The 26517-nt window shown below is 57.7% G+C and overlaps 1 protein-coding gene across 2 annotated transcripts in view; it reads right to left on the bottom strand.

Annotated features, from left to right (window-relative positions):
• Positions 1 to 26517, bottom strand: part of RBM38 (RNA binding motif protein 38) — a 49156-nt gene that overhangs the window by 17442 nt on the left and 5197 nt on the right. Inside the window, exon 4 of one of the 2 annotated variants that reach the window (XM_082359331.1) lies at positions 16364 to 17977. The exons of the other annotated variant lie outside the window; for it this stretch is intronic. Coding sequence (XP_082215457.1) covers positions 17674 to 17977 — 304 coding nt within the window. The 3' untranslated portion in view covers positions 16364 to 17673. Of the gene's footprint in view, positions 1 to 16363; positions 17978 to 26517 lie in introns of those variants that run through there. 2 annotated transcript variants of the gene reach the window in all.

A 26517-nucleotide genomic window follows, 5' to 3' on the forward strand; every position in this document is an offset into this window, starting at 1 on the left:
CTGGAGCAGAATGGCATGGATTCAAGTCCCAGCTCTGCCGGCTATTTGCTGAGCAGCCTTGGGCAAGTTGCTCACCCTCTCTGAGCCTCAGCCTCCTCCTCTGTAGAGTGGGCTGCTGTGAGAGCTACAGGCCAGAATGTCACATGCTGAGCCCCCCCCACCCTCCCCGCCCCACCTCCGACATTCAGAGACAGGACAGGAGCTGAGTTTATCAGCCATAATTGTTCTTCCCAGCTGGGGGAGGGCTGGCTGGTCGGGAGGATCCCAGGCCTGCTGGGGACGGGGGACCGGGCGTCCTCCCCCAGGGGTGCAGTCTAGGCAGCAGGGGGAGGGAGCAGCATGTGCTGCAGCTGGATAGTGGCTTGTGTCCTTAAGTCACCGAGGGCAGCACCAGGCCGGCTGGCCAGGGCCCAACAGCCTGACCCAGCCTCATTTGTGATGCAAATGGCTGGCAGTGGCTTCGGGCCAGAGCACACGGTCCCCAGCCAGGGCCCCAAGCTTTTATTCTGAGCAGAGCCGGGCGGGGGTGGGGGGGGGTGGAGAAGGCAGGGGGGAGCCTCCCCAGACAGCCTCGAGGGACCTCTCTGGGTTGGGTAGGGGTGAGCAGGGACCCCAAGGCCAGGAGATGCATTCCTGGAGGCTGACGGGGGTGGAATGGGGTGGAAGGGCTGGGCCACCCCCTGCTTGGCCAGTAGGGTGAGTAGGAAAGCCTTCCGTCTGGCAGGGCTCCGTCCTGCAGAACCCGGAGGTCCTCTCCGGGCTTTCTCCCGGGATCCCGCAGAAACCAGGGCCCCGCATGCCACACCCTGTCACTTCCAAGCTGACCCCCACTGGATCTCCAGCCCCTCCGGGGTCCCCGGCAAAGCTGCGGCCACACAAACCTTCTCTCCTTCTTCCCTGGCTCTTGGCCACACTTGGCTTTTTCACAAGCTGTTCCCTCTGCCTGGAATGCCTCTCCCTTTGTCAATGCCAGTCTTTTTTCGATCTCTGGCCCTTACTCTGTACATGTAACCATATACTCTTTTTCTTAAAGACAGTGCCCCAAATTGTATAACCTTCAGGCCCCATGAAACCTGGGTCTGTCCCCAGTGGTAGGAAAACATCCCCTGACACCATCCTTCCTGGTCCCAGAAGAGATGAGCAGGTCACATCCCCTGTTAGGTCATTCATCCATTCAACAAATATTTACTGAGCAGCTACTATGTATCAGGCACTTTTCTAGGCACCTTGGATAGAGCAGTGAACAAGGCAGACAAGAATGCCTGCCGTTATGGACTGACAGTCCACCAGGGGTACAGGTAATAGATGAATAAGCAATAATAAGTGATACATAAAGTAAAAGTAGGTTTGAGGCGTGATAAGAGCTACAGAGAAAAATGAACAGGCAAGAGAGAGGGAGCACGGTGAGTAGGGGGCTATGAGTTTGAATGCAACAAGGTAAGAGGTGAGCCGTGTGGATACCTGGAAGATGAGTGGTCCAGGTAAAGGGAAGAGCATGTGCAAAGGCCCTGAGGCAGAGGAACACCTGGGAGGGCTTGGCACTTCACTGTAGTGTTTATCAGACTGAAATTAAATAATTATTTCAGTGATGACTTACGAATTTTTTGTCTTCCCCACTAGGACTTTGTATCTGGTAGTTGTTCAATAAGTACAATAAGTTCAATAAGTACAGTAAGGAGACAGAATGTATTTATTTCTTTGGGAGGAAGGGGTTGGTGCTGGTGGAGTTGTAATGAAGCCCCCACCCCAGGGCACTAGGTCGGCTCACAGGGCGGAGCTCTGCAGGCACCTGCAAGGCAGGGACCCAGGCCTGGCACCAGTGTCTGGGGATGAGGGCACCAGGCAGCCTTTTCCAGAGGCGAGGGGGCAGCAGGCATGGTGAGGACAAAGCAGGAAAAGAAAAACAGGAAGACCCCACGATGATCTCTGAGCTTGGTTTGGGGCATATGTGATCCCTCTTCGGATGCCCCAGACAGAGCAGTGACACCATTTCAGGGGCCAAGTTCTAGCCAGGCCACTGAGTTTGGGAAATGAACTTTAAAAGTGTGGCCCTGAATAGTTATCTCCTCTGGTGTGACCTCCCGGCAGCGCCGTGTGAGGGCTGAGAAAGAGCCTGCAGGTGAAAACCCGGCACACAGCAGGTGCGCACGCAACTCTGTTCAACGCACGCAACTCTGGACAACGGCAGGTGCACCAGGAACTCTGTTCAAGGTGATTCGTTCTACCTCCGCCTGAATGAGCAAAAGGCTGGAAACGGCTTCCACCTCCATCCCAGGGGGCGGGCAGTAGAGCACGCCCACTCACACGTGGAACGCTAGGCAGCCGACAGCCAGGCGAGAGCAAGCTCCGTGCGGGCTCAGCGGGGAATCTTCAAGATGTATTTAAGGGAAAGGAGCAACGCGCCTCACAGAGCGAATGGCGCTGCTGACTTGGGAACAGACACACAGAAGCTAAAATGCAATGTGTTGAAACTGGAGGCCCTGGGTGCCTGGAGGGCAGAGAACCGGGTGGGGGATGGGAGGGACTTTCCCATCCCACAAACCGTGCCCCCTCCCCCCACAATGCCCGGTCAATACGCTGGTGAATGGAAGCTGTGCAATAATCCTGAATAAAAATGCCACCGCTCTTAGGAGCAAGAACGTGACTACTGGCATCTGGAGGTGGGAGAAACTACCAGGCAGGGGGCAAAGGGGGCGGGGATGCTGGCACAGCCCTCGGGCCGGACCTAACTGTTCGCCTTTCTCACTAAGTCAACCACCCGAGGAACAATAGTGCTTCCCCTCCTCTTAGAGGAAGGGCGGCTGGAGACAGCCTGCAGGGCCAGGGCGGCAGGTGGAAACCTCAGTGAGGTGCCAAACGCTATTCTGAGAGGCCGGCGGAAGCAGGGGCGGAAGTCGTGCTGGCGATGGTCTCCGGCTCCGTCACTACACAGGCGGAGGTGCAGGGGGAGGGGGGGGGTGCCCGGGGGAGGGGAGGAAGATGTCAGGGGGTGCTCCCACCCCCCCGCGGAAGCTGCTAGTCCAAAGCCAAGCCAGTTTCTGTTTTGTAGGAAGCGTGGGTAAGTTAATGCATTTCATCCCCACCCACTTCCCTCTCCGCTCTGCCAGCCTCAACCGCCTTCCCCTGACCACACTCTTGTCCTCCTGGCCTCCCCGCAGTTCCTCAACCTGGCCCAGCGCACCCGACCTCAGGACGTTTGCACAGGCTGTGACCGCCTCTGGAATGCTCTACTGTCTTCCCTCCTTCCATGACTTTTCTCCAGTGACTTTTTTTTTTTTATAAATGTATTTATTTATTTATTTGTGGCTGTGTTGGGTCTTCGTTGCAGAGCGCGGGCTCTAGGCGTGCAGGCTTCAGTAGTTGTGGCACGTGGGCTCAGTAGTTGTGGCTTGCGGGCTCTAGAGCTCAGGCTCAGTAGTTGTGGTACACGGGTTTAGTTGCTCTGCGACATGTGGGATCTTCCCGTACCAGGGCTCGAACCCGTGTCCCTTGCATTGGCAGGCAAATTCTTAACTGCTGCGCCAACAGGGAAGCCCTCCAGTGACTTTTGCTGGACCCACCTCTCACCTGGACTCTCCCGGTTCTTCTCCATTACCTCACCTGCTTGTTTCCTTCGCAAATTTGTAAGCCAGTGATTTTTTTTTTTTTTTTTTTTTTGTTTATGCCCCTGTCAGGGCAGTAGCCACACCCACTTTTTTTTCTTTTACTGTTGCACCTCCAGTGCCTAGCACAGAGAAGAAGCTCAGACATTTGTAGAAGGAACAAAATAAGAATCTTTGGGGCACAATGTGCTGTCACTTGGGGGAAAATATTCAATGGTTCTGAGGCTAGTCAAAGGGAGAGCCAGAATCTAACCGAGGTGGGGGATTTTAGAGCAAAAAGTTAGACTGCCCTTCAAGATAAAGGAGGTTGATTTTGTGATGGGCTTGGCTAAGGTTAGGGACCAGCGGGAAGGAGGTTATTTCTTTCCTGTGAAATAACCCAGAGGGTGGGAGCCAGGGGCCATGGACTCCAAGCATGAAACCAACATAGGCTGAGAAATAAAGAGAACTTGGATCCTTATAACAGTGCTTGAGCTGCTGGATCCAGCCATTCCTGAAGCCAGAATTCAGCTGCATAAGCCAGTCATGTCCAACTAATCATTCTCCAGAAGGAGGGCGAATCATTCAAGATTCTTTTCTTTGCAGATGACAGAAAACCCAAGTCAGACTGCTGTGGTGGGCGGAATAATGCCCCTCCCTCCAAGACATTTGTGTCCTAATCCCGGGAACTTGTGACTATATTAAGTTTGAATATATTGTTACATGGCAAAAGGGACTTTGCAGATGTGATTAAGGTTATAGATCTTAAAAGAGGGAGAGTATCCTGGGTTATCCAGGTGGGGTCAATCTAATCACATAAGTCATTAAAAGCAGAGAACTTTCTCTAGCAGGAGGCAGAGAGGAGCAGCAGAAGAGGAAGTTGGAGAGATTTGAACACTAGGAGGGACTTGACCCACCGTGGCTGAAGGGAGCCATGTGGAAAACACGAGAAGGAATGTGGGCAGCCTCTAGAAGCAAAGACCTACCCCTGCTGTCAGCTAGCAGGAAATGAGGACCACAGTCCCACAGCCACAAGGAACTGAATTCAGCCAGCAAACTGAATGCGCCTGGAAGGGGATTCTTCCCCAGAGTCCCCAGTAAGGATCACAGCTCTGCAGGTATCTTGACTTCTGCCACCCCAAGCTGAAGACCAATCTGGGTCATGCTGTATCTGGAGTTCTGACCCACAAAAGTAGGACATAATCATCTATTATGTGTTGTTTTAAGCCACTAAATTTGTGACGATTTGATAGAAAACTAATACACTGGTTTAATGAAAAAAGAGAATTGACAGGCTCTCTCAGCCTGACTTCAGGAATGGCTGGATCCAGCAGTTTAAACACTGTCCTCGGGATTTAATTTCTCTGCTGCCTCCTAAGCTGGTTCATGCTCAGGCTCCATGGGTCACCCTGGCAGCTCCAGGCTCCCATCCCCCAGGTTAAATCCACAGGAAAGGGGGCCTGCCTCTCCCGGCTGTCCCGTCATAGGTCTCACTGACTCTCATTGCCTGTAGCTGGACCATGTGCCTACTCCCGAGTCAGTCATTAAGGCCAGTGGCATGCAACATTCTTTTTGGCCAGGTCTGGGTCACATGCCCATCTCAACAGGATTAGGGGTGGATCTGGAGCCACCTGAGACTCAGGGACAGATGTAGGGAAGGGCTAGTTCCCAGGGGGACACTCGGGCACAGTTAGAGGGCAAAGGGCCACAGAAGCCACCACACAAGGGGGCTTGAGATCGCACAGAGAATTTGCCTGTTTTACTTTCTGGAGATGAGCACCATGCAGGGTGGCCTGGGCCGAGGAGCCCCAAGCCGCCCCAGCGAATGTGACTCAGAACCTCTGGACGACTCCCACCCCCAGGGCCCGGTTTCCAAACTCACGGGCTAAACAACAGGGAAGCCTTGCGTTCCTCAGAAGCATGCTCAACTGGGACACAGAGTAAACAAACCGATATTTATACCACGGCCCCACGGGGTGGCCACTTGGCTCTGAGGCAAATATGGTCAAAACTGAATCGTGCAGCCCTCAGAAGAGACCGAGGCTGTCCCCAGGGGAGCCCGCGGGAGGCGTCCACATCCCACACTCCCACGGGCATCCTTGATCCTTCCCAGAAGACTTGGGTGGGGAGGGAGGTGTCTGGCTGCTCACTTCTGCTCATCCCTGCCTCACACCCAGACCAGGCGATCCCTCCTTTCCCCGGGCCTGGACTCTGCTGGCCCTTCCCAGGTCAGGTCCTGGCTGGGTCCAGAGCCCACAGGCAGGGTACCCACTCCCCCATGCATCCTCTCCTGAAGATGCACTCCCCACTGCCTCAGATCGCCTCTCCTCAACTTAGAAGATCATTTAATTTAAATTATTTAGAATTCATATGGCCAGCACGTATTATAGGCCCTCTTCTATGTGCCCAGCATTGGGTGCAGAGGCTGGGTACCAGCATGGATGTCTCTGGCCTGCTCCTGCCCCTCCCAGTTTACAGTCCAGGATAGGAGACAGATATTAAATGAGCCAATAAAATGCACTGAGAAGTACAAACCCTGATAAGTTCCCCAGAGGAGGCAGGCAAGCAGAGTGCAGAGTGGGAAGATGGCAAGGAGTCGGCCAAGGATGGGCACCGCGTGAACATCTGCGGGAAGGGCACAGGCAGCGGGAACAGCTCGTGCAAAGGCCCTGTGATCACCAGCTAATCTCCTCCCCAGCTCCTGCTGATTCCATAACGATCTTAGTTAACTGTTTCCTTGTCTATTGCCCACTTCTCCCAGTAAACTGAAAGCCCTGTGAGGGCGGGGATTTGCCTGCTTTGTTCCCTGTTGTCTCTGCAGGGCCTACAACAGAGTCTGTGCACAGCAGGCGCTAATACAAATCAGCAGAGTTCACAGAATGCAGAAACGACAAGGGGGCTGTGAGCTATGCAGGTCAGTGGACAAGCATGTGGAAAAATAGGGAGGTCTCATTTAAAAATATTTATGACTATGTCACTGCCTTGCTACAGAGAAATCTGGAGAAACAAACACAAATGTTATCTGGGATTGGAGGGAATATTCCTTTGTACCTTACAGAACTCTGTAGCCATCCAATGTTTTACTCTGAGATTGTATTTCTTTCCACTCTTTTTGTTTTTTATAATCACAGAAGCAATACGTGAATGTGGCACCACATTCAAACAAAGATACGTATAGAGTAGAAAGTAAAATCCACATTCGCCAGACAGCACCCCTCAACCCTCCCCGAAGTCCATGAATGCCCCTTTCATCAGAGCCTCTGCCCCCCAGGTTATACCTGATGCCCCCATGTCCATGCTCAGACCATAGAGCTGGAGGCCCAGGGTCAGGCGAGTGTGGGTGCAGGCCTCAGAGAGGTCTGGGCCTCCTCCCCAGCTTGGCTAAGCCCAGAGCCTCCCCTCCCCTTGTGTCCTAGAGACACAGCCCAGCACAGGGACGACTTCCTACTCGGGGCCGGGCCTGGCCCTGGTCGCAGCCTTTACCCCATGGTTCCAGTCAAGCAGATACCCTGGGTACAAACATCAGGAAGGATTGGGTGCCCATCGCATGCATCATCCAAAATAGAAGTGATATTCAACGATAAGTAAGTGTGGGGAGGGCCCAGAGTTCTGCCTTTTCCCGTGGTGACTTCCATTGATCTTTTGGAATATTCTTTCATTGTCTTTTCTCATTTTTTCAGAGCCACTGCCTTGCTGGTTTCCTAAGACCTGCCCGGTGAGGTGTGCCTGGTACGTGGCAGGCCGCCACCGCCGCCCCCCAGCCCCTGCAAGCACTGACTTACTTTCTATCTCAATGGATTTGCCCATTCTGGACATTTCACATGAATGGAATCATACAAGATGTGGTCTTTTGTGACTGTCTTCTCCCAATTATCATCGTGTTCTCAAGGTTCACCTGTGTTGGAGCATATATCAGAATTTCATACGTAGAAAACAAACTTATGGTTACCAAGGGGGAAAGCGGGGGAGGAATAAACTGGGAGATTGGGATTGACATATACACCCTACTAGATATAAAATAGGTAATAAGAACCTACTGTATAGCATAGGGAGCTCTACTCAGTACCCTGTAATGACCTATATGGGAATAGAATCTAAAAAAAGAATAGATATAGGTATACGTATAACTGATTCACTTTGCTGTACACCTGAAACTAACACAACATTGTAAATCAACTATTCTCCAATAAAAATTAATTTAAAAGAAAAAGAATTTCAGTCCCTTTTCATTGGTCCCTTTATGACCAAATAATATTCTTTGGATGGGATACCATAGTTTGTTTATCCATTTTTCAATGGTGGACATTGAGGTTGTTTCCACTTTGGGGCTACTGTGAATAGGGCTGCTAGAACATCCATGGACAAGGTTTTGTGTGGATGTATGTTTTTATTTGTCTTGGTATATACCCAGGCGGGCAATGTCTGGGTCATATGGTAACTCCACGTTGAGTCATTTGAAAACTGCCAGACTGTCCTCCGTTCACATTCCCACCAGCAGGGTGAGAGAGTTCCAACCCCTCCACCCCGTCAACATGGGTTCTTGCCTGGCTTTTCCTTCTAGCCATCCTAGGGGCTGTGAAGTGGCATCTCACTTTTTTGCTTTGATTGCATTTAGCGTTATCCTCTTAAACCAGTCTAAGTTATAATAAAAGCCCACGCTATACTCATGGAGGGTCTTAGAACCACATGAAGGAAAGAGATGGGCTCCCATCTCTCCTGCTCTAACCAGCTGTACTACAAGGGGATTCACAAAAAAATATTTTTTAAAGTGAACTATCAAAACCCTAAAAAGGAAATTTGAATTCTTTCTCTAGCTACAGAAGGCAGAGTCCTTTTTGACCTCTGAAGAAACGAGAGAGAAAAACAAAGGAAAAACGGACTGGGGGAAACATATAAAAAATTTAAAAGGTACTAAACACAGTGGTTCTTAGGCCAAGCTTCACTTTAGAACCATCTAGAAGCTCTTTAAAAAATACCCAGGCCCAGGCCCTCCTCCCAGAGACTGGGCTTCCGCTGGTCCCGGTGGGGTCCATGCAGAGTCATCTTGGGAAGCCCTGTGGAGGCAGGCTCTGCAGTGTGGCCAGGACTGGGGTCGGGGTCGGGGGGGGGCGCTGCAAGGACCCTCCCCCTGTTCACAGCAGACTGTTTGTGCATTGGGTGGGTTACATCCGTCCAGCTGGGGTTAGAGCCGGTGAGCGAGGGGCGCTATCAGCATTGGCGGTGATCCAGCGAGATCGCGAGATCCTCAGAAGTGGAGGGGGGAAATGCAGAGTCCCCCCAGGAACCGACCGGTTTTCTCAGGACCAAGCAGGACAGAAGCACTGACTGTAATAAAGGGCTGGCACTCATCGAGCTCCTCCCTCAAACCTGGCCCTCACTGCTTTTTCCACGGGTGTCCTAGGAGGTACTGATGAGAAAACTGAGGATCAGAGAGGGTGAGTGACTCACCCAGGGTCACACAGCTTGTAAGGAAAGAAACTCAAATTCAAACTCAAGTCTGTCTGATTCCAAACCCTTGTGCTGACTTTGCTGGAGTGGGGATGGGGGGTAGCAGTCTATCTAACCTACCATTCATCCTTCCATCCATCCCTTCATCCATCACTCCATCCATCCATCCCTTCATCCATGTCTCTCCATCTCTCTACCCCTCCACCCATCCCTCCATCCATCAGTCCTTCCTTCCTTCTCTCTCTCCATCCCTCCTTCTCTCACTCTCTCTCTCTCTCCCTGTCCATACTTTCTTCCATTCATTCATTCATCCCTTCCTCCCTCCATCCATCCGTCAAGGCTTAACCACATGAATGTCCTCTAGTTAGACATCGAAGTGGATAAAACATATGTGTATCTGATGTGGCCCCTGCTTTTTCCCACCCTTGTCTCTCTCCCATGGCTCCTAGCTGGCAAACTAAAATGCCCACCAGAGCTTGGTGAGAGGCACAATAAGGACTGGTGGGGACTGTGGAGAAGGGGAAAAGCATGTGTTTAATCATTGCTATGCGGGACTGTGGGCCCAGTGTTGCCAGAGAAGCTTCTGTCTGTGGCTGCTCTCTCCTTTCCACAGCGCTCCGTGAACATCTCTCCATGTCATAAATGTACTTCTTCATGGCTGCACCGTATTTCATGTCGCCATTCCCTCCAGAGGAGAAGCCAGCAGCGGGTTGGGGGGGGGGGCGGGCTTTGGTGTCAGACCCTCTGGGGTTTGGGCCCCAGCTCTGCCAGCTCCCTAACTACTTTGAGCCTCAGTTTCTGCATCTGCAAAATGGGGACAGTGTACATGCATCTTGCACGGGGTTGCTGTGAGCTGACACAGCTGGGTGGTGGGCACAGGGCCTGGCAGAAGCTAGGTGCTCAGTAAGTGCAGGATTCTCTGTCCTTCCTTCCCCACGAGGAAGAACACCGCGGTCCCACACCCCTTGTGACCTTGGAGACTCTTATTAAACCGCAGCTCCAGACTCAGGAGTATGGCCTTTTTCACAAGCCCTTCCCTCATCCTGGGCCCAAGGAAGCCAAGCAGACTCTTGCAATGCTCACCTCTCCCTGGGTCAGGAGAGCTCGTGTATGCCAACGGGACAGAGCCCAGGTCCACACCGCACAGGGGTGGGCAGTCCCGGGCGCGCTGAGCACTGGTGAGCGGGGATGGTGGGAGGCCTCGGGTCAGGCAGGAGTGGGGTTGTCAGGAGAACGCAGCCCAGAGGACCCGGTCAGCTCCAAGTAGGAGGAGGGAGGAGCAAGAGGCCGCCCAGACTCATTCCTGTGATGCTCTGAGGCCAGGTCCAGGCTCTTGTCCCAGACGATGGCGACAGAAAGACAGACCACTGCCCCAAAAGAAAAATCAGAGAGAACAAGGATGGGGGGCAGGGTAGAGGCAAGAGCTTCATTCGACAAGAAGGTCTGGGAAGGCATCTAGCAGGTGGGGAGCGGGGATGACATCTGAGCTGAGACTTGGTGACTTTTGAACTCAGGCTGAGGGACAAAAAGGAGTCGGCACAGGACACCTGGCGGGAGAGTGGCTCTTGAGAAAGGCATCTGAGAGGTGGCAGGGCCAGTTCAGCCATGGCGAGGAACTGAGATTTTCTTCCAGGCCAGTGGGTCCCCACAGGCAAGAGGCGGGTGGAGGCAAGGACAGCTGCGGACCCCACCCAGCTCTGGCTCATCAGAGACACGCAGAAGAGCCATATAAGCAAGCCGGCGGGCACCCAAAGGACCCCACCCGGTTAGCATTTGGGGTATGTGCACACAGATGTAACATCAACCAAATGCCAAACTTCATTCTCCAATTTTTCTTGCTCAGTTGTAAATCGCACAGAACTGTGTTAAGAAAAAAGTAAAACTCTCCTGTAGTCCTAGTACCATTAACAGCTAGTCTATTTCCTTCCTCCCGTTTTTATACACATGTGTAGATTATTTTAATAAATTTCCTTTATTTTGGAATTTTTCCCCAACAGTTCTAATGGTATAATTTGTTTTTAAAAAACCTTTAATTTCTCTAAAAATGTCCCTATCACGGTGCCAAGAAGCCAGCAGGAGGCACCAGGAACTCTTGGGTTGCCTTTAATGCACCAAGTTCAGCTGTCTGGTGGGCTGGGCTTCGGGGGGTGGGGTTGCCCCATCCTTGATCTCCAGGCTGCTGTGCGCCCCGATGTGTACACAAGGCTTGGGGTGAGCAGACAGGGCTGATAAGCAAGGCTGTGCACTTATCAGCCCCAGCAGGAGGCCCAGGAGGTATCTGGAGGGCCAGGTGCCCACCCCACACCATGCCCTGGGCAGACACCCAGCCCCAGGGCACGCTGGACAGCTGCCCCTGTTACTCTCGCTGTATCTGGATGGTCCCCAAACCCAGGGGGCGTCTGGTTCAGCGTTTACAACTCTGGGGACAAGCACAAGTGTGACTCAGCAGTCAGGGCAGGGACCTGCGGGGGGAGGGGTGACGAAGGAGAGGAGAGCGGGGCTGGGGGGTGGGGAGGCCAGAGCCCAGCCCTCTGGGAAGGGCAGTATGTGCCCTCCTGATTCAGGATTCTTGAGTACAAATCCTGGCTCAGCCACACCAGCTCTCTAGCCTTGGGCAAGCAGCTGAATCTCCCCAGCCTTGGTTTTCCCATCTGTGAGCTGGGCACAGTCAACCTCCCACGGTTGCTGGGAGGGTTCAGAGAAAGAATAGACATAAAAGCCATAGGAAGTATTTAATGAATGTCAGTTTTCATGAGTTCTGGGACTCTGAGGATAGCCTTAGTTCCAGAGCTGAGGGTAAAACAAGATGGGAGTTGCCTCATTTGACTGGAAACATGGGGTCCTTCATCCACAGGTGGGACTCTGAGAGGCAGTGGGCGGCTTTCACAGGAATTAGGGTGGTTTTCTCACCTCCACCCTCCACTGCTTGCTCAGCTTTCCCACTGGCACGGGGGCTGGGGGCTCTGGGAGCTGGGCACCTACCCCAAAGGGGGCTATCACTGAGCACTTTGCCTAAGTCACCCCCTTTCATCCTAGTGGTGGCCCAGAGAGGGCGACCGTGGGGATTACCCCATGTGCAGGTGATGTAACCACGACCCAGTTATTGCCCAGAGACAGAGCCAGAGGTGCCCAAGCATCTGGCCCTTGGCACTGCACCACGTTGGCCCGATGGGGTCTGCTTGCCTGGAGGCGGCGTGCAGGGCGGAGGGGAGGGGTGGGAGCCCGGGCCAAGATGTTCCACCTCAAGCTCCCGGAGGCCACAGAGCCAACAACACAGGCTTTGGAGTCAGACAGACAAACCCAAGCCTGGACCAACTACGTTCAACCACATAGCCCCTCTGAGCCCCAGTCTTCCCCTCTGTAAAATGGGACTATTAGCCCACTCCTCGTGGGAGGGTTCTGACCAGGAGGAAAAGAGCCAGTACACCGGAAAACATCAAACGGTCCCCTTCTGGCAGCAGCAGACCCAGCACCCCACTCGAGGACCCTAAATGTGAAAGCACCTCGGGCTGCAAGTCCTGCGCAAGGGGGAGATGCCCCGTGATGACTGTTCACCAGACCTGAACACACCATGAGGGAGAATCTTCAGCTGCCATCTCAGAACTGCCCCTGGGGAGCCAGGTGACCCCAGGCAAATTCTGTGAGCACTCTGAGCCCCGATTTCTCCATGTGGGAAATGGGCATACTGATGATAGACCCAGCTCACCTCGCTGGTGTGAAGGTCGAAAGAGAGACTGAGTCAGTACAGTCTCCACAAAGCCCCTGTGAATGAGACATTAGTATCCTAATGTTATTTTGGTTTTTTTTATTGTATGTCACTCAGCCTAATTTTTTAAGTAATGCAGCCCCTTTGAGATTGTATATATCCAGAGTCTTGATTGCAAAGAACAGAAAAAAAAAAAAAATTAAATAGGCTTAAGCGAAAAAGGAAATTTTTTAGCTCTTGTAATGGAAAAGTCCAGTGTCTAACTCAGGCATAGCTGGATCAAGGGGCCCCAAAGATGTCACTAAGACCCTATCTTCACTCTTCAGCCCTACTTTCCCTAGTTCTGGCTTCCTTCTCAGACAGTCTCTCCATGAGCACAAATAGTCCCATCTCTCAACACCACCCCTTCACCCCACCCCACCCCACACACCCTACCCCCACCCCAGCAGCTCCAGGCTTATCTGCTCCCAGATTGGCTTCCCCAGCAGAAAGACAGCTTCCTTCCCCCAGGAGTGCCAGCAGAAATCCAGGACTGACTCACTGACCCACACTGGGTCATATGCCTATCCCTGAACCAATCACTGGGGCCACTCTCACTACACTGTCTGCTGGGGACGCAGCAGAGAAGGGACAGAACCCCGGCCTCGGAGGACGGTCATGGCCCCATTCCCAGCGAGGCTCAGGGAGGTGGAGGCCTGGCCGAGCTCACCCTGCTGGCCTGGGGGGAACCAGGGCCGTGGGTCAGGCCCACGCCCTTCAGCTCCACGGCAGAGCACCTCCCACCACCGCTCCTCAGGGGTCTGGGCAGTGATGGCTCCACTCCCGTGTCTCAGTTTCCCCATCTGTGCAAGAGGGCCACTCTGAGCGTTCACCTCTTGGTAACCAACCAGCCGTGAAAAGCGCCTGCACAGCACCTGAGCCGAGTCCGCACCGCGGACGTTGGCAGCGGTGTTCACCATCATCATTTATAATCGTCGTCACCGCATCCCCTGCGGGCACAGACCACGGCCCTGCCGCCCTCAGCTCGCCCCTGCTCTGCACTCAGTGCCCTGACTCTGCAAGCTCTGTCTCTCCTGGGTTAGCCACCGTCCAGAGCCCTCAATCCCGGGCTCCAGGAGGATGTTTCTGAGTCCTCGAGGTCTGTCCCAGAGGCTGCCACTGGCCGATAGTGACAGGAAACGGGCTGGCCACAAGTGGCGCTCCCGATAACCCTGGCAGCACCTGCAACCCTCTCCATGGCCCCCCGGCCCTTATCAGCTGCAGCAATGTCTCCTCTGAGCTGGAAGCCCCATGTTGACCTCCCTGACCCCTTGCCAGTGTTTGCAAACTAAGACCCAGCAGGAGGGAGACGGGCAGGTGGCAGGGGCAGGCAGGGAGGGGCATCAGCGGTTCCTGCCTGGCAAGATCCCACCTGACTTGACCCCGGGAACCCTGGCCCTTCCCTGGGCAGAGGCTGGGGGCCTGGACTACAGAAAGGGGGAGTTTGCAAATCTCAGAATCAAAGCGATTGGAAAAGGCCCGAGGAGATCCCACAGGCACGCTAGGACAGAGCAGAGAAGGTGGCTCCCGGTCACCCCCAGCCACCTCCCGAATCGGGGTGACCCATCTCACTTCAAAGCCAAGGGCTGACCATGTGGAGTTGTCATTGGACTCCGGGGTCAGACCCAGTTGCCCAGCTCTGTGCAGGTGCCGCGCTCCCCATGCATCTCCTCCGCCCCATTCCCTGCAGCAACTCTGACTTCTGCCCCCCCGCTCCCCCTTTCCCTGGCCCCAGCCTCAGATCTGCCCAGCACACTCCAGCCGGGATGGACGGTCCCAAAACTCCCGCTGGTGTCCTCTGCCAGAATCAAGTTCTGAGTGCTGGCAGGCCTCAGTTTCCCTGCTGTGCCTGGCACAACACTAGGTGTGGGGGACACAGCAGGACAGAAGGCAGACAGCCCCTGCCCCCTTGGCGTCGGTGTTCTAAGGGGGGTGGGACAGAGACAGGTGAGGACGCAGATGAAGGGAGACACAGTTCAGCTGCCTGGACTGAGACTGGGGTCGGAGGAGGCTGCTGGGACAAAGACACTTCCGCGTTGAGAGCTGGAGGCCGGCAGGTAAAAGCTGGAGGATTCAACAGCAGGTGCAAAGGTCCTGTGGTGGGTGAGCTGTGCCCAGTGTGGGCAGGGGCCTCACAGACCACAGTGACAGCTTTGGCTTTTTCCGCAAGGATGATGGGGAGCCACAGAGGGGAGCTGGAGGAGCCGTGACTCTCTAGCTGCATGTGGAGTGTGGACTGAAGAAGGACGGGGCAGAAGCAGTGAAGGGGCCACTGCAAGGGTCCAGGAGAGAGGGGGTGGTCCTGGACTGAGGCTGGAAGCAGAGGAGGGGGCAAGGAGGGGAGGAGGGGGGCAGATGTGAGACAGGCTTAGCAGGAGTCGGCCGTGGGGGTGAGGGAGGAGTTCAGAGTGACCGGAGGGAGGATGGCTTGCCCGCTGTGCGCGGTAGGTGAACGTGGGAGGCGGGACAGATGCCACGTGTTGTGAGGCCCAGCTCCGCTCTGCAGGGTTGGGGCGGTGGTCGCGGGGAGGACAAGCCTGGTGTCTGGAGAGCGACCGTCCCAAAGGAGGCCAAGCCGCGACCTCCGAGCTCTGCCCAGACTGGCCTCCCCACCAGGAGCACCCACTCCACTCCCCCAGATCACCAGGAGCCCCTCCATCCTGCACGGCCCAGCTGCCCTCCGGTGGCCCCTCGCCCCTGTGCAGTCCTCCCCTCCCCCATGGCATCGACCACACTGTGCTGAGCTGGCCAGGCCGTGTCTGTGCATTGCTACCCCTGCTCCCCAGACTGTGCTTACAGCACACCCGTCCACCGGGTCTCTGCTGCCTCCCCAGCCCCATCACCTCCGAAGCTCACCTCCCACCGACTTTCCCCTCACTGTGCCTCTCCGGCCACACTGGCCTCCTTGTCCCAGGGCCTTTGCACCTGCTGTTCCTCCTGCCTAGAACCCGCTCATTCTCCATCACCCCCGGTAATACGTCCTGACCAGTATGTGAAATTGCCCCATTTGCGTGTTTGCTGCATCTCCCCCACTAGTTTGCATGCTTGCTGTGTGCCCCCAGTAGATTATGAACCCCAGTGGGCAGGACTGTGTTTTATGACTATTCCCAGTGCTCTGCATGTGACCCAGCACACGCCATTTCTTAGAATGAATGAATGAGGGAGAAAGTGAGGCAATGAGTGAATGAACCTCCTCTCCAGCCTTCACACCCCCTCCAGGAGGCCCCCGTGATTCCCCCAGTGCTGAGTCGGGACTCCAGCTGGATGGTGGGAGAGGCTGGGACCATCCCGGGATGGAGCCCCTCTCCCGCACACCCAGACGTCCCTTCCTGACTTGCGCCGCGCCCGGCTGCCAGCACCCTGAGGGCCGGGGGTCTGGACACCTGCTCCTGTGCCTCCTCAGCAGCTCCTGCCCGGGTTCTGCCAGCAGTGCCCTGCTTTCTCCAAGGAGCCGCCCCCTGTTCCACCTGGCTCTGGTGGAGCCGCCCAGCCTCTGCCCCCAGGGCCCTGCTCTGAGCACATCAGAGACCGAGCCCGGTGGCTATGAGGGTCAGAGGCGCCCACTTCGAGGGAAAAACTACAGACCCACTTTTTCTTTAAAGAAAACAACTTTTATTTTTATAATCAGAACATTCTAATAAAAATATTATTAGAATCTGAGCTACCTTTGCTTCCTGGGCCTTGGCTCTGCCCCGGCGTGCAGGGAAGTGCCTGCCCGTGTGCAGCAGCCCCGAGGCCTCCCACTTCCCTGAGGTAGGTCTGCAGGAGCAGCCCTCACGCCCCAACCCCCTCGGGCCCGTCCCCTCATCTCACCCTCCCCTCCCCCTCCAGGAGCCCCATCGCGGGCTGTGGGAACTGTCACCTCCCCCGTCCCCGAGCCCCCAAGGCAAGCAGATGTGTCTCAGCTCAATCCCGCAGCTGCTCGGGCTGGTACATACACAGCAGGCGACACCGCGAGGGGACGCGGGGGGCACTCAGCCTCCACCCTGCCGGCCAGGATGCTGCGGTCCGGCCCCTCGGCCCGCAACCCCGTCACGGCCGTAGGGAGGGGGACAAGCTTAAGACAACTTACTGTCTGGAGACGCCTACCCTCTGAGGGGCTCGGGCACTCGGGCCAGCAGACACCTTATCACAGAAATACTGTCACTGGCTCCTCGGGTGTAGAGCCATCGACAAAAGCGAGTCTCTCAAAGTCAAAAACAGGTTTTGGATTCTTGGTGGTGGGAGTCTCTGCTGAAAAAATAGACTGAAATTCTGAAATCATCTTAGTAGCAAAACAATGACGGTAAGAAAAAAAAGTCGCAGTGCTTCGACGTAAAGGACCACGGCCAGCTGCCCCGTCGCTGGTCACCGGTGGCCCTGCCGCACCTGGGCGTCTGGGGGCCGGGGGGAGGGGGAGCACCCCAGGGCCAGCATTTAGAAAATGGGAACTCAGGAGGCCGGCGATCCCCCCCGTGCACGGTTCAGAGCTGTGCAGACGGAGCGACAACAGTCAACACACTTCGCGATCCTGGGCTTCCCTGGAGTAAGGCCTCTCTGAGCGGGACAAAGTTTCTGCTCACCCCAGAGGGCCGCCGGGGTCTGTGGAGGGTCCAGAAGGCCCCACAGGATGCTGGGGGGACCGCCCGCGGGCTCCAGGGGTGCAGGAGGGCGGGGACAGTGCGTGTGCGACATTCAGGCTGATCTTCAAATGGCTCTCGGTCACTCTTTTCTCTCAAAGTCCTCCCTCAAGGCGCGACGGTCCTGGGTGTAAAGAGAAGTGGTCTCTGGGCCGCCCAGGGTGCAGGCGGGGTCCCGCGGGGTCTCCCGAGGCACAGGTGCGGTGTGCACCCCTGGGCTCAGCCGGCACCCGCCCAGCGCGTGGTGATGGAGCCACAGTTGCAGGGGCAGAAACGGCCCTCACTGCATCCTGTCGGGCTGCAGCTGCTGAGGCTGGTACTGCACGAAGGCAGTGCCCGCGGGGGCCGCGGCCGAGAGGGCCTGGGGCACGGCGGCCGGGTAGCCGTAGCTCACAAAGCTGGCGGCTGTGGCGGGCGAGGCGGCATACGGGTACTGGTCGTAGGTGGCCGGCGGGTACTGGGCGTAGGCCGGGCTGGCCGGCGTGTACTCAATGTAGGGCGAGGACAGTGACGGGACTGGGGCCGCCGGGATCACCACGCTGGGCTGGACGATGGCTTGTGGGTAGATGTAGTGGGGGGTCAGCCTGTGGGGCCAAGCAGAGAGGGTCAGGGTCAGGGTCAGGCGACAGAGCGGGGAAACACAGCGGCTCGGGTGGAGTGGAGGTGCCGGAAGAGCCGGGTGATGCTGTGTCCCCCCTCCGGCATCTCTACTTCCTCATCTGTAAAATGGGTGCAATTACAACAATAATGGTGCTCCTACCACAGGGCCTTTGCACTGGCCATGCCCACAACCTGCACAGCACTTTCCCCAGCGACCCACAGGTCTCCCACCTCCCCTCTTCAAGTTTGCACTCAAATGTCTCCTCCGTGAACCCGTCCAGGCAGCCCCCCCCATCCCACCCTACACACCAAACACCACCTGTCCCCGACAGGAGCAACACGACATGATTTGGGGGCAGGGGTGGGGAGTTTAAAAATCATGAACAATTTCAGCACCAAAGCATCAAATCCAGCACAAGCCCTTCTGAGCACAGGTCCCTGTGTGATCACCCAGGTCACATGTCCATGAAGCCAGCCCTGTCCCCCCACTTCCCTGGGTTCATCTTCCAGCATCTGCCACCCTCACAGTGACACCCCGCGCAATTTACTTGTTTACCACATCTGTCTCCCCTGACTACAACGTCAGCCACCCGTGAACAGACAACACAGACCCTGGCCCAGGCAGGGGCTCACTTGCTGAGTGAATGAGGACAACGACGTAGTACAAGTGTAACCGCAATGACGGTGCCGCGAGCAAAGATGACGGCCAGAGCCTCAGGGACAAGGCGCAGCAGGCCGGTGGCCACGCCTCACACGCAGTAACCGGCTGAAACTTCCCCCAGGTTGGCCTTCAGGTAACCGTCTCATTTTACAACAGAAAAACTGGTCTTGGAGGTGCCTCGCCCAAGGTCCCCCGGGCACCAGCCCGGGAGCTGAGAGCTGCAGCCCGCACTCGTCCCTCCCTGCAGGCTGCCCACCGCGGGCCCCGTGCGCGCAGCCCTCCACTGTAGGGGCGACCCCACACGTCGCAGACGGAGAACCTGAGGCTCGGGAAGGCAGTACCAGCAGGTGCCCACTCCAGCAGCCGGCGCCGGGCCCCACGGCAGCGGCGGGCACAGAGCGGCCTCGGCGGGGCAGACGCCGTGGCCTCCAGCATCAGCTCCTCCCCCTCCTCTCAGGCCTGCACAAGTCACACAGGATGAGGCTGACATGGCTACACACCTGGGGGCCACCCCAACCTCCCTCCACGCCTGTAAGACAGGCCCCGGACCCCTGACCTGCCCCCCTTCCATTCCGAAGAGAAGCTGCTTTGAAAGAAAAAGGGAAACCTTCCCTCCCGGCGCTCCCGCAGGCCTGGCAGGGGCAGAAACTGGGGCAGCTTTGGGAGAGCAAGTGGACAGAAAGCCGGGCCCTGGAAGCTGGGCTCCCTGCCCCCACCAGGCCCCTCGGCATCCCGCGGCCCTCCCTTCCGAACAAGGACAGGGGCTCAGTGGGTCCCGGCGGCACCCCCTGGGAACAGCGAAAAAGCAGAGAAACCCGAGTGTTGTCCACGGGGACGGAGCAGCGTCCAGTGTCCCCCAGACCACCCCACATGGCAGCAGGACGAGGTCCACACTCAGCCCCAAGCCGCTCCCCTCCACGCTGCCGGGAGAGAAAGCCAAGCCACAGAACAGAGATACTGTTTATGCAAAACTGTGATATTTATACTGAATGGTGATAATGTTCATGCTAAAAAAAATCAAATGTGTATTTATATCCATGCTAAGGATGGGTGAGGTGGAATTGTATGAAACTGCCGTTTTTATGGGTCCAAGAGCTGACTGAGGGCAACTTTATGTGGGGCAATGTTTTGAACGCAAAGAAAAGGCCTGGAAGGAGGCTGTGTAAGGGTTGCATGTGGGTCCGAGCATCTCTACAAGGCAAATGGATGCACAGGCACAAAGGGGAATAAGAAGCACTACTCGCGACAGCCAAAAAGGAAAAGCAAGCGTCCATCCACCGATGAATGGATTTCCAGACTGCAGTGTACCCACGCCGAGGAGTGTCATTCCCCCAGAAAAAAGAACAACGTGCTGACACACGCCACTGTGTGGATGAACCTTGAGGACATGATGCTGAGTGAAAGAGGCCAGACACAAAAGGCCACAGACTGAATGATTCCATTCACGTGAAATCTCCACAAAAGCAAACCCAGAGACAAAGTGGTTACACTGCAGGGGCTTCGGAAAGCAGGGGAGGGGAGTGAGGGCTATGGGTCTCCTTCTGGGTGACGAAAAAGTTCTGAATCAGATAGTGGTGATGGCCGCACGACTCTGTGAATATATTTAATGCCCTAAAACAGCAGATTTTACGTTATGTGTACTTTACCACAATAAACGCATAAATATAAGGAGCAAATCCTGAGCGAGGGGTGAACAACCCAGTGAGGAAAGAGCTGGGGTGGTGACAGGCACCACAGCCCCATGGATCCAGCAGCAAACCCCTGGGGGTGAGAGCCTGGGCACACCTGGCCGGTCCCGGAGGGGCCCCAGCTCCCCCCCGCCAGGGAGTTCCTACACCGGGTCTCCGCCTCCCCGTCGTGTGCCCTCCTGGGCGGCAGCACGCCTGTGGTCGCCAAGGCCACACACTGCTGCTTGTCAGGAAGCCAGGCAGCTGTGGCCAGGAGCCCTGCGCCACGGCCCAGGCCATGGCACCCACGCTCCCTCTCCGCCCTATTGGGAGTTTCTGCTGCCCACCCGCTCCTGCCTCCCTGGTGGGAACAAGAGCCCTGAACAGAGTGGGGCCTGGGTTCGAATGCCGCCTTGGCCTCCCAAGCTGCAACCAGCCTTCTCACGTGTCTGCGGGTGTGCTCTGGGCAAGCATGCAGCGGTGAGCACACGACCCAGTCCCTGGCCTCTCAGCGCTTGGATCCCAGAGGCACACGAACACACCAACCCGTGAACCAGAGCTGGGAGTGGTCGGGAGAGGCTTTTCGGAGGAGGGGGCAGCTGCTCAGAGCCTGAGCTCCTGGCCCATCTCCCCCACTGGACCTCACATGAGCAGGTGGTGCCTCGCCCAGGGCCTGGCCGCGGGAGGGGCTGGACACGCAGTGCTGACAAACAGCCGGCGGGCACAGATCCCTCCGAGAAAGACAAGGGGCCCCGGCCGTCCGGATGCCTCTCTGAAGGGAGCCAGAGGAGACACGATGGAGCGTGCCTTGGTGCGGTGCCCACTGTGCCGTCCTGGGCGTCATCGATGCCCCCACCACGTGAGCCCCACGCGGCTCCCGGAACCCTAGAACATTCCTTAGTGGGAGGCTGTGGAAGCTTTGAGCCCAGAACTTCTCCCAACACGGGCAGGCGCACCACTGCCTCAGACGGCATTTGCTAAAAATGTGGATCCCCACAGACTGCCAAGTCAGATGGGGTCCGGGAATCTGCATCTGACAGGCACCCAGGGATTTGGATACTGGCACTGCAGACCCACTGCCTGGACCAGGCACACACTGTCCACACGGCAGAAGTACCCGGGGCTCTAAAATGACAGGTTTCTGGCCACACCTGCCTCAAGGCTGCCGGCCAAGGCAGCCGTCACGTTTACCAGGCTTCTGACACTCAGTGTCGTCAGGACTAAGCTCTGCTCTGGCCACCACAGAGCTGCCCTGCTGGGGGACGCTCAGACACGGTGTGGGCGAAAAAGCTTCAGGGTGAGAGGAAGGGGGACTCCCTTGTTTCCTGACCTGCGGGGACACTGCGTGTCTGTATCTGTTCACCTGTTTCCCTCAAGCACCCTGTCCCCACTCCCCACTCTTTGTGAAAAGCCCAAGATAACTTATGAAGCATTTCACAGCCATCAAACAGGTGCTGCTATTACCCTATTGCCCAGAGAGTGAAACCAAGACTCAGAGAGGCCGAGGGACTGGCAATCACACAGCCAGGGAGACAGTGGCTGGTGTGGGTTCTGCCACTGGGTACGGACTGCTGAGTCAAGCGGGGAGGACGCTGCGAAGCTCCCCCTCCAACCCCCAGGAAGGGGACCGGGGCCCTCAGCTCTGCGCTCAAGTTACAGAGCTTCTGTGAGTCTCAGTTTTCCCATCTGTAAAACGGGTCTGGCAGAGGCTGCCGTGAGGGCTTGAGAACCGAGACCCTCCACCAGAACAGCATTTCTCAGCCACAGCGGCTCTGCCCCCAGGGGACGCTCAGCTGCGTCTGGGACATTCCTGGTTGTCACACTGGGGGTTGGGGGGCTGCCAGTGGCAGCCAGCGGGTGGAGGCCGGGGACGCTACCAACATCCCACAGCGCACAGGAGGGCCCCTCCCGCTGACCACGAAGAATCCTCCAGCATCACGGCAAGGTCAAGACCCCGCTGTAAACTACAAAGAAAAAGGCAAATACCATTGTCACGACCACAGACACCCATGCAGAGGGCTGGGAAAAGGCCAGGCGGGGACCAAGGGACTGAGCTGGTGCACACACACAGCGTCCCCCACGGGAACCCACTGGACTCTTCGGTGAGAAGGAAACCCCAGCCAGACCACCAGCTGGCCCCGTCTGAGCACAGCCCCTGCGCCCCCTTCCCAGGCCCGCACACCACAAGGGGGGAGGTCCCAGGCGCCTGGCACCGGGGAACAGGGTCTGTGTCCAGCGGGTTCCTCAGCGCCCCACCTACTCCCCAGAAAGGTCAGGGTGCTGCCGGCCTCCGCGTGCTTGTTCTGCAGGCTTCTGAAAAGGGCACAGGCCTGACACGCTCTATCCTCGGGGACTCCCCTGCCCACGTCCACCCCACCCACGCCCCGGTCCCCCAATTCCCCCCGTTCTCCCCCCGTCCCCCAGCAGCAAGCCTGCGTCCACCCAGACCGGGCGGGCCTGCTGCGCCGCCCCCTACCCGGCGGCCAGGGGTCGTCTTAAAAACAGTCCGGGAGACCACGCCACTCAGGCACGTCCCCACAGGGGCCTCCCCTTCGCCCAGAGCCAAACCCCGACTGCTCCCCACCCCCCAGGGCCTCCCTCAGCCTACCTCCCCAGCTTACCTCCAGCCCACTGTCCCCACTCCGGCCACCCAGAGCTCCTTTCTGTCCCCCCACTGCACGTGCTTCTCCGAGCGCAGGGCCTTTGCACCTGCTGTTCCTGCTGCTGGCAGGCTTCTTCCCACAGCTCAAACCTCACCTCCTCGGAGGCCTTGCCCGACCACGCCCCACCCCCGCCAGCCGGCCTTCCTTCCTACAACCCCAAACCGCCCTGTCATCCACCTTCTGTGCCGCTGTCTTCCCCACGAGGGCGGGAACCTGGCCTGGACCGCTGGGTCCCAAGCGCCTAGCCAGCCCCTGCCGAGTGCCAAGGGCCCTGCGGGCACCCGGTGGCAAAGAGGCCCCTCCGGGGCTGCTGCCACTTCCTGGGCCGCGAGTCATGGCCCTGGGGTGGCAGAGGAAGCAGCCGGCTGGCACAGCCGGGGACCCTGGGGAAGCAGAACCCGCAGCCTCAGTTCAAGTCTGGCTCTGCACCTGCCAGCCTCGGCCTCGACCCCGGGGGCCGGGACTGCCTCCTCTCCACACCCCAGAGACCCCCTCCTCGAGGCTGAGAGAGGGCAAGATCGGCCCCCACCCAGCCAGGATGGACCAAAGGCCCTCCCAGCCCAGCCCCATGGAGGGCAGCCCAGGGCCCTGGAGGGAAAAGCAAACCAGCTAGCAGGACGGTCAGGTTTGGGGTTAGAACCTAAAAGTCAGTTGACCCGATGCCCAGGGCCTGGGCAAAGCAAACCCCCAAACCCCCAGACTGGGAAGGGAGCTGCAGCCGGCCAGGTTCAAAAGGCCAGACCATCCTGGAGGGGCACACGCTCAGGCTGAGCACCCCCTGCTGAAAGGGTGACGGCCGAGATCTCCGCCTGGACCCACGCGCCCAGGGTGAGCGGCCCACAGCCAGGAGCCGCCCAGCTGACTCGGCCCGATGGAGACCAGGGTGGAGGGGCGAGACCCCGAGTCTGGCTCCTGGCCGTGCCTGTCCAAGTCCGTCGGCCCTCTCTGGCCTCGTTTCCCCATCTGTAAACTGAGGGTGCTACAGAGTCCGACAGAGCCTCCCCTGGAGCCCTGCAGGCAGAGGTCTTGGGGTCTGAGCAGGAGCATCTGGGGACGCCGGGGCAGGTGAGGGGGGCCGAGGGGGCCGACGCCCGGGAGACAGACGGGCACGCCGCCCACACACTCAAAGCAAAACTCTCAGCGAAAAGGGGTCAGCTGTGGCCCCAAGCACTCATTCTGTGAATGCACAGCTAGCCCCAAAAATAAAAATAACAAAGGCAAATGAGCCCATTTCACTTTCTCTGCTCTCTGGAGGTTTGGCCTGATGGGTCGGAGAAGCCGGCGGCCGCTGGGGCACAACTCAGGAGCCTCAGGCCGGGGAGGGGCCTCCCAGGGCTCTCCAGAGCGGGGACATCCAGGCTTTCTGGGGCCGTCGGACCACAGAGCAGGTAAAACGCATCTCCCGAGGGGCAGTGCCAGACCCTGGCCTGGCATCTCCACCGGAACCTGTCCAAACCCAGACGCCTGCCCTTCCCCCCAAACTGCAGCCTCCCCTCACTGCCAAGGCCAACTGACCCGCCATTAGCTCAGGCCCAAAGTTCTAGAATCTTCTCAGACTTTCTTTCACACATTCTTTCAGTGTGCTCAGAATCCCACAGCTCCTCACTCCCGGGCGGCCACCACGGCCTCGCGTGTGGACTGGATCACTGCGAGGTCCGCTAGTGGGGCCCCGACCCTGGCCTCGGTGGTTCAGGCCTACCCAGCAGCTGAAGAGACCCTCTAAAGACGCAAGTGACCCGGCCCTCATCTGCTCAGGGCCCACAGCGGCCCCCCAGCACTCAGGCAAATCCAAATGCTCCCCTGGGCCACCGTGGCCCGACGTGAGCTGAGGCCACCCTGCTGGGCCTCTGACCCCGCCAGTCTCCCACTGCCCACACCACTCACACCAGCCTCCCCTGCCCAGCTGCTCCTCTCCCCCCAGAGCGCCTGTCGCCACCCGAGCCGCCACCGCTCTGCCAAAGGAAGCTCCATAATCACAAGCAGGGCCAGGACTCCCTCCGTCTCCACGAAGTCCCCAACCTGCCACAAACTGGCTGAATGAAAGCACAGCTTCCTCCTTTCAGCCACGCGGGAGGGGTCAGGAGAATGATCCAGATGCACCCCGCCCCCCGTCAGCACGCTGCAGGGCACGCATCACGTCCACGTGGCAGATGGGGAAACTGAGGCTCAAGGACGCAAACTCGTCGCGAGAACAAGGGGTCACACAGACAAGTCGTGGGGCTTGCAGGCTCCTTACACGGCCTTCTCCCGCTGCAGTGAGAAGGGGCGGCCCGGTCCACTTGGGAGCCCCCCACCCGGGTCCCTGCCCTGGGACACACCCGTGAGGCCGAGTGAGATGCCCACATCAGCCTGCATGTGGTCAGGCCTCTCCCTTCGACCGGAGGCTTCCTGACGAGGCCTCAGTACGGGGGCCCCTCCCGCCAGGGCCACTGGGGCCGGCGAAGAGCTCATCCTTGGACAGGAGCCCGAGAACCGCCCCAGAGGCCAGTGTCTGTTACAGCAGACGGGGACAAACAACAGGTGTGCGCGGGCCGCCCGTCAGGGAGGGCCACGCGCCGGCCCACTCCTCGCTCCAGCGAGTGCCAAACAGGAAGCGACGGGCTGGGGAGGGGCAGGGCCACCCCAAACACCCTGAAAGTAAAAACAAGCCACGTGATGCCACACGGGAGGGCACCAGCTTCCTCTCTGCCCCCATACGCTCCGGCTCTGACCTCACTTCCTGCCACACCTCCAAGGTGCGGGACCCCTGTTCAAGGCGCTGCGACTCCCCCCCGCTTTATTTACTTCGTGTCATGAAATCACGAGAGACTCTCCGGAAAGTGCAAACACAGTAGAGAGAGGCCCCACGGGCCCTCCCGTGGTGTCCCCAGTGGTGACGTCTCATAACCCAACACGCTACCAAACCCAGGAGCCGCACGCCGGTGCACCGCTCTGAGCTTGGCTCCGGGCCTTGCTCGGATTTCACCAGTTCAGGGGGGTCCTTGGGTGTAAGTCCATGATTCTGTATCGCACGCACAATCACCCACCCACCGTTACAATCTCGACACAGGCCTGTCCCAGCCCACGAGGCCCTCCGCCAGCCAGCTGCCCTGTTCAGCTGTCCCCGTCACCACCTCGGTCCTCACGTGCCCACAAGGATGTCTAATGGTCTGGCTTCCCTGCCAGAAAGCAAGATGGAGAACCAACCACATCTTTCTTATTCAAAGTATCCAGCAGGCGCTCAATAAATACTGGATGAATGAAGGATTCTGGGAACAGCTCTCGGCCTTCCGCCCAGCCCCTTGTGCTCCGTGACATCTTCCTGTCATTCTCTGGCCCCTCTCCAGCCCTGGGGACCCAAACACTCTGCTCAGACCCCCTGGGCAGGCACACACCCACGGCCTGGTCACAGCAAGGGCAGCGGGTCTCAATCTGGGCACCGGGGCCCTTCACACAGAGGGTGTAGGGGCCCTGAAACTCTAGGCCGAACGGCGTGTGCACGTGCTGGGGAGAGGGTCCCATCCCCAGTCGGCCCTGGGAGGTGGCACCGACAC

This window comes from Balaenoptera borealis (genome assembly GCF_965194805.1).
Source record: "Balaenoptera borealis genome assembly, chromosome: 16".
NCBI classification, from domain to species: Eukaryota; Metazoa; Chordata; class Mammalia; order Artiodactyla; family Balaenopteridae; genus Balaenoptera; species Balaenoptera borealis.